This window comes from Gossypium arboreum, chromosome 1 (assembly GCF_025698485.1).
Source record: "Gossypium arboreum isolate Shixiya-1 chromosome 1, ASM2569848v2, whole genome shotgun sequence".
In the NCBI taxonomy this organism is placed as follows: domain Eukaryota; kingdom Viridiplantae; phylum Streptophyta; class Magnoliopsida; order Malvales; family Malvaceae; genus Gossypium; species Gossypium arboreum.
Window position 1 is genome coordinate 1,170,356 of NC_069070.1, and position 8,060 is coordinate 1,178,415.

General features: G+C 28.9%; 1 protein-coding gene across 1 annotated transcript; it reads right to left on the reverse strand.

Moving 5' to 3' along the window:
- Nucleotides 1–1,142: 1,142 nt before the first annotated feature.
- LOC108481493 (phospholipase A1-Ibeta2, chloroplastic-like) lies at nt 1,143–2,718 on the reverse strand. The gene has a single exon (XM_017784618.2). It carries the CDS (start codon nt 2,659–2,661, stop codon nt 1,183–1,185), a length of 1,479 nt encoding a protein of 492 aa, XP_017640107.1. The 5' UTR covers nt 2,662–2,718; the 3' UTR covers nt 1,143–1,182.
- Nucleotides 2,719–8,060: the final 5,342 nt, after the last annotated feature.

Genomic DNA, 8,060 nt, shown 5'->3' on the forward strand with positions numbered 1-8,060 from the left:
TCTTTTGTGCAATTTTACTCTGCTAATTTTTTATTCTTTAATTGTATTCCATTTTTTTTACTGCATTTGTACAAAAATAGGAGTGATGGTGAAAAAGCAGTATTTTCCTTGTAAACATTTGGATAAAAAAGGGTAAATTACATCCAATGTGCTAAATTATTATTAAGTTTACATTTTGGTCACTCAACTTAATAAAGTTATAAAATGGACATTGAACTATTCGAAAGTTCATTTAAGTTGTTAAATTATTCGAAAGGTTTTATTTAAATTATTGGGATATTAAGTGCTTTTTTTTTAAAGTCCGACTAGTGAGCTCCAAGCTATGATTTGACGATCGGTGCAGTAGATCGGTACTTATCAACAAGTAAAAAAACATACCTTAGATCTAAGTTGATCTAACATCAATATCAGAGATTGGAGAAGAAAGCAATTTAGATTTTGGTTCACATATTTGTGACATTCAAAGTGGTTTCATGAATAAAATTGAATTGTAAAAGAGAAGGAAAATGAGAGCTTTTAATGGGTGCAGGCGATGTGAACAGAGCATGCCATACAACAACTATTTTAACAGCCTAGTAACTAAAATGAAAATATTTAAATAGTTCAGTGACTGCATTTCAACTTTTTAGAGCTAAGTGATCAAAATGCAAACCTACTAATAGTTTAGTAACTTTGGATGCAGTTTAAAAAAAAAACTAAAATCCTAGGAAAATACAACAAGAAAACCCTAACCAAATCCAGTCCCCAAAAACCCTAGCAACCATCTTTTCGCCACCAAGCTGGAAAAAAGGAGAGGGAGAGAGCATTGAGGAACAAAGAGAGAGGCTATTGCAACTAGTCCAACTGAATGGCTGCCTCTAGTGTAAGCCATGCCACGGTGAAGCCCCAAAAAACCAATGCTGGAGCCGTTATGGCACCGGCTAGACCACCAACCAAAAGAGGACCCAAAGTCGAATCATCGGCTACAACAACCATCAAACACAATATCTAGTACGATGACACTAGAATCTATTGAGGTGTAGGTCCGGTGAAACCCTAGAGAGGCATTAATGTCATAGCACCATGCACCAACCAAAAAAAAATTACAAATACAGTCCAATGAAAAGCAAAGGCCATAAAAAGACATGGATGAATGGTCACATATGTGCAAGGTTTTATCTTTTTCATTTTTTTTTTGTTGCATTATCGAGATGGGCTAGGCAAACAACTAGGTATAGGGACATTTAACCTATCCCTATCAAGGTTCAAACTTAATGCCTTGTGTGTATACAATTGTTTCACATTTGATCTTTGTTCATTAACCAATTTCACTAAACTTCTCTTCGCATTCGACCTAAAAGGACAATTCGACGATGAAAAACCATCCACCAAATGTAAATAAGCCTCCAAATCGTGACAACATGCTATGTCAGCATCTGGTTTCAAGTAAGGCGACATTTTAGTATCAACCCTCAATTCCGTCCCGACATGGGTATATGCCCATGAGTTATTGTCGCCAATAAATACACCCGGAACTCTAGTGATCAGATCTTGATTATTTACAATTCGTAATACCTTAACATTTTTTTGATTAAGGCGCTGGACGAAGTTTTTGTTACCGACCCGAGGCCCTCCGAATGAAAAGACCGCGATCGGCGGCACTTGAGGTGCACATGAACTTATCTCATCAGCAACTAAAAGAGATAGTGCAGCCCCAAGGCTATGCCCTGTGATTGTAATACTTAAGGTTTCACCTTTATACATTTCTATCAATCTCTGTACTTCTTGAACAACTGATTCAGCTAAGCTAGGCACGTGAGCTCCACGTGTTTCGTGTAAGCTCAGGAACCCACATTCAACCCGTTCGTTCGAGTCGTCTGAACCCGGGATTCGAACCAATTGAGCTCTAAAATTCTCGGTCCATTCAAGACACGTAGCGGTTCCACGTAGAGCAATAACAATATCCCTCCTTCCCATACGTTGAATCTCTCGCCGGTCATCACAAACCGCTACGAATCCGATCCAACTAGATCGTTGGGTCATCCACCCAAGATTCGGAGCCATATCGTCAACCCATTTCGGTAACCCAACAGACGACGTCGCATAAAGGCTCTTCGTCACCTTATATGACCTATCAGGCAACGCCACGTGTCTCGGTAAAGGAGCTTCGTCGACCGGCATGGCCGGGTTTGAATGAAAACCATGGTAAGCCGCTTGAACGAATTCCCCATATCGAACCACTTCTCGCCGGAGATTCTCATCGAGCGGGTCAAGTAAACCGGACCAATCATTACAACCATGATACTCTCTCCAACGTGAACCGAGATTGTTCCTCGGAGAATACTCCATGGTTTTCGATAAAAGCCTTTGAAGCCGATTCAAGTGACTCGGTGACATTTCTTCGGCGGCTTTCATTTCCGGTTTAATATCCCAAAGCTTCAGCCCTTCGAGTAAACCCTTACGTTTGATACTAATAGACCCATTTGTGAGGGGTTTGGTAACTTGGTCTGAGTCGGTTTGGTTCGTTTTCTGAAGGAGTTTTTCGAGGTTGGAAAGATGTTTCCGAGTTGACTCAGTAGACAATGAGTTAAGAGGTGATTTCCGGCACTTGAAGCTTGCCCGTTTGGATTGGAAAACGAGCAAGTTCTGAGCCGGGACGGTCGAGTTAACACCGATCTGCATGAAGAAGCCAATGAAAGAGGAAAACGAAAGCAACTTCCTGAAAACAGCTAAAGTAAGAACCGAGTAGGATGGAACACGTCAATCACAGTATTTATAGAATAACATTTTCAATGAATACCCTCCCATTTACTTCATAATTACATAAACAACCTTCCATTTATGAAATAAAAGTCTTTTATTAGTATGTAAAATTGTTAAGTTAAAATAATTTTCTCCTTTTAGTTTTTGTATCTTTCCATTGTATAATTGGAATTAGATTGGATCGGTTTGTCAAATTTATTAGTTTAGAAATCGAATGATATATTATCTCAAATAATAAAGAGATTAAATCGATTTTCGAGTAAATCGAACGAAACTAATAAAAAAATTAAAAATTAGGATAAAAATCTACGTTTGAACCAGTTAAATCAATTTATAAACTTTAAATATTTTAAATCATTTATTTAATTAGTGTTAGATTAACGCCAAACCGATTGACTCAATAATCAATAATCTAACTAACTAAAGTAATAGTCCGATTTTAAAACATTGCTTTTTGAAATTTCAATTTGGACTTGAATGATATTGTGATCAAGTTCATTAAGTTAAATTATGATACTTTCAATATTTATATTATTACATTAATAATACTATATTACTTTTTTATTTTCTCATAATACTTACAACAAAATCACGCCTTAATTATAATAAAGAACTAATACGAAAATTTGAATAAATAATAGACATGTGAATCGATAGGTATTTAAAACCTTTTATTATTTCGATTCAAGTTTGTTTTAGCTAGAATCATTTTAAGTGTTTTTATTTTTAATTAAGTAATCTTATGTTTAGATCGTTTCAAGTTTTGCCCTCACGAGATTTACATAATTCTAGATTATTTGTTCAAATTCTTTTAATTTTAAATTATTTTAAATTTAAATTATCTCGAGTTTAAATTTTTCATAATTCGGGTCAATTTCGTTTAAGGGTTATTAACTTATTTGAATTTGAGTTCTAATTGGTTGGTATTTCTTTTTTTTGGGAATCAGAATCCACAAATGTAGGACGAATGAAATAATGTTCCAATGGCAATACTGAAAATAGGAAATGTTTTATGGGTTAGAATAAAGAGATTGACCATTTCTTATATTAATCCTTGAAAGCTTTACGGAGTTCAAGAAAAGTCGGCGACCAAATGGAAACGGGAGTTAGCATTTTATTTATTTATTTATTGATTTATGGAGTTGAATTGACTGAAGGGGCATAAACAAAATTTTTCAATTAAAATTAAAGCTGCTGCCCCTTTTTTACTCTTCAAGAGTGTTTTCACAATAAATATTTTTACTTTAGATTTTTTGTTGTTGACTTTTTTCGGTAAACTAAACCGTAGTGTAGCCGTGTACGTGTAATAATTAGTCAAAGAAATTGTGAATTTGTGAACGCATTTCTAATCTGAACTTAAATCCCACACCCACTGATTTTTACATTTTTTTATTAGGATAGAATATCAAATTTATATATTAATTTTGATTTAATTTGTAATTTTGTATATAAATTTTGATTTGATGTAATTATATATATTAAATTTAAATTATGGTTTATATGTATATATAAAATTTTAATTTTGATTCAATTTTATATAGCGTGAAGTTAAAAAATATTTTGAGGCGGAATTAAATTGTATATTTTTACGATAATAAAAATGCAATATCACCATTTTTAATAGTTTATATCTTTATAATTTTTAAAGGATTAAATTAAATTTTTATTTTTTTGAGGGGCTAAAGTGTAATTTTACCATTACTAATTTAAAATTTTAAAATTATAAAGGGCCTAAATAGAAAATTTTCTATTTTAGAGGGATTAGGGCCCTTACCAACCCCCCTTGGCTCCGCCACTGGGCGTAGTCAAAATATTTTTGAAGGGCTAGAATTAAGTTGTATATTTTTACGATAGTAAAATATAATTTTACCATTTTAATAGCTTATATCTTTATAATTTTTAAAGATTAAATCAAATTTTTAATCATTTTGAGGGGTCAAAGTGTAATTTTATCATTAATAATTTAAAATTTTATAAATCATAAAGGAGCTAAAAGGGAATTTTTTCATTTTAAGGGTTGGAACCCTTACTAGCCCCCTAGCTCCACCCTTGATTGTACACATTTAAAAAATTGAATACATACATTTATTTTCATATTAGATTAATATAATTGTATGTATATGCAATATATCAACGTAAAATAATATTAATTTGATAATATTGTTAGTAATTTTGAAAATTGAGCTAAATCAAAATTTTATGTATAAAATCACATAAAATTAAAGTTCATGTAAGACATTGCACATTGGATCAAAGTTCTTGTATAGCTTTGATATTTATCCCTTTTGTTTTTTATACTATACTCTCTTTTTTCTTTTTTAATAAAAATAATATTATTTTTTAGCAACAAAGTTTTTTATTGACACTTGAAATTCTATACTGAAAATTACACATTTAAAATAAATGTGCACATTTAGAAATAATATATAGTAAATAATAAAACGTAAGGTTTGAAACTAATAATAACACATATACAATATAAACGAAATTAAAATAAAAAATAGTTTAAATTGTGAGTAAAATGAAATTTTAAATAGGTAAATATATCATATTAACATTAAAAGCACTCCAATTGTTTATCATAGTATTGTCTTTTTTAAGTTGATATCGAATTGACTTGCGACATCAACTCAATCAACGACATTATTAATAAAATATAAGTATATGTTTAAAAAACATATAACAAATAATAAAACGTATAGTTTCAAATTAATAATAACAACATATATTCGATATGTACAAAATAAAAATAAAAATAATTTAAATTGTGAGTAAAAGAAAATTCAAAAAAAAATAATTTAAAGTTTAATAGTAATATTATTATTATTCTAATATCAATGTTGCAATATAATAAAAATTAATAAAAATTGTTATATATTTATATACATATGTATATGGATATGGATATGGATATGTATATGTATATGTATATGTATATGTATATGTATAATCATAATAGCTGTGGGAAGAAACTAGTCAATATTTAGGTTGACCCAACTATATATTCAAATACGGTTTATTGTTGATATTAATATTATTAATAATATTAAATAATAATAATAATAATAATATATTATTATTATTATTATTATTATTATTATTATTATTATTATTATTTTGAACATATCAAAGGTCATCTCATGGAAAATATAGTATTTACATATATATTTATATAAAAGAATGAAATACCAGCATATATCAACGCAAGTTTTGACCATGCGGTTTTCCTTTTAAAAAGCTAAATTATACAGATAATGAGGCAATTAAAAAAAGAAAAAAATTCATTTTAAGTATTTAAAAGCTTGTAATTTAAGCACTCATATTATATAGTTCAGTCATTTTGGTTGTTTCGTTAAAATCATAAACAACAAGCTGATGTGGTAATTAAAAAGTTAGTATAATGATAAATTTAGCCCTCGAATTTACATATTATATCAATTTAGTTATAATTTTAAAAATTAACCTCAAAAATTTACAAATGATCCTAATTCTAAAATTTTTTAAAGAAATATATAAAATAAATAAATATTTATTATTATATTTTAAAAATATTTATTTATTCATTTTAAATTTATTATTATATTTTATTGAAACTACCTATGTATTTTTATATAATTCTTTGGTTTTTTAGAATTATAATCAAATTGAGACGATTTATAAATTTTTTAGGGTTAATTTTTAAAATTATGACTAAATTATTATAATTTGTAAAAGTTGAAAGCTAAATTTGTTATTATACCGATTTTTTAATTTCCACGTCAACTTGTCGTTTGTGATTTCAACGAGAGTGGCCAAAAAGATCGACTATGTAACGTAGGTGCTTAAATTGCAAACTTTTTTATTTTGGATATCTAAAATAAATAAATAAAATTATAGCTGGGTGACTATTGTATAGTTTACCTTATATTTTGGTCCTTTTATTTAAAATTAATTAATTAATTAATCCTTATATTTTAGATTAAAAACAAAACCATCTGATAAAATTTTCATCTATTTACATTACTTTTAAATGGTCCAACACATATAATCATCTGACCTATATTTATATTTCTCTCGTCTTCTTTTTTGCAGTATATATATATATATATATATATATATATATATATATATCTGTGTGTATATGTAACCAATTGAATGAAGTAAAAGGTTGAACATGGAATTAGCTCTATTTGTTGAAACATTGAAAGTAATAAAAACAAAACAATTCCGGTCAAATAGTGGATATTTTTAATCTTTAAATTTTAAACGAACATTAATATATTTATGGGTTAATTGTGATTTTGATCCCTATACTCTTTGTAAATTTGAAAATCAGTTTTTATTTTTAATTTCAAGAATTTATAGTCTCTATTATTTTGATTTAACAATTGAAATCCAACCGAGAAAACTATCAAATAACTTTCATTCAATCGGATTATTTAGCGATTTAAAAATTTTAACAAAAAAAATTTAAAACTACGTGGAAGTCAAGTAAGAAAAAGACATAGTATCGACTTTTGATATAGTGTTGAAAAACCTTATAAACCCTAAAAATAGAATTGAAAACCTTACAATCCTAGATTCAATTTTTTTTTTATTTACTCATTTGGCCTTCCACGCTTGTAATATTAGTTACGCGAAGATTCTTTTTATTTTAAAAATGTCACATAATCTATTTAAATGGAAGCCTTTTGAGGAAAAAGTATCATGAAGCCCATTGTATTAAGAGTCAGATTGCATTTTACCCACTTTACTAAAAAAAAAAGGGGCAAATTAGTCTATCTATATTAGACCAAAGAGCAAACCAGTCATTCTGTTAAAAATTTTATCTATTTTTACTGTTAAAAACTGGTCCCTATATATCATCATGAGGTACACGTGGCACATCACGTGTAATTGTTTAGTTTTTCGTCAACCACATCAGTTTTTAATAGTAGATATAGATGAGAATATTAATAGAAAGGGCCAATTTACTCTTTGATCTAACGTACAATGATACAATATGATTCTTAATATAAGGATCTCCATTGTAAATTTACCCTTTTTTGATGATGCTATCATGGCGTGAGAATGATTATCTTAGATGAATTTTACGTTATATGTATTGTTTGATTAATTGGTCAATATGGTGTATGGTATAGACAAATTCATACATTTTTTTGGTTATAAGTTGGCCAATATAATTACGTGGGCTAATTTGGAGTGGCATGGCGGATGTGTTTGAACTTTATGATTGCCGATATTGTAAAACATTGTTTTAAAATTATGAAGGTTCCTTCTCATTTCCATTTCTATTATATACATATTACGATTAATGTGAAAACTATATCGAATTGGTA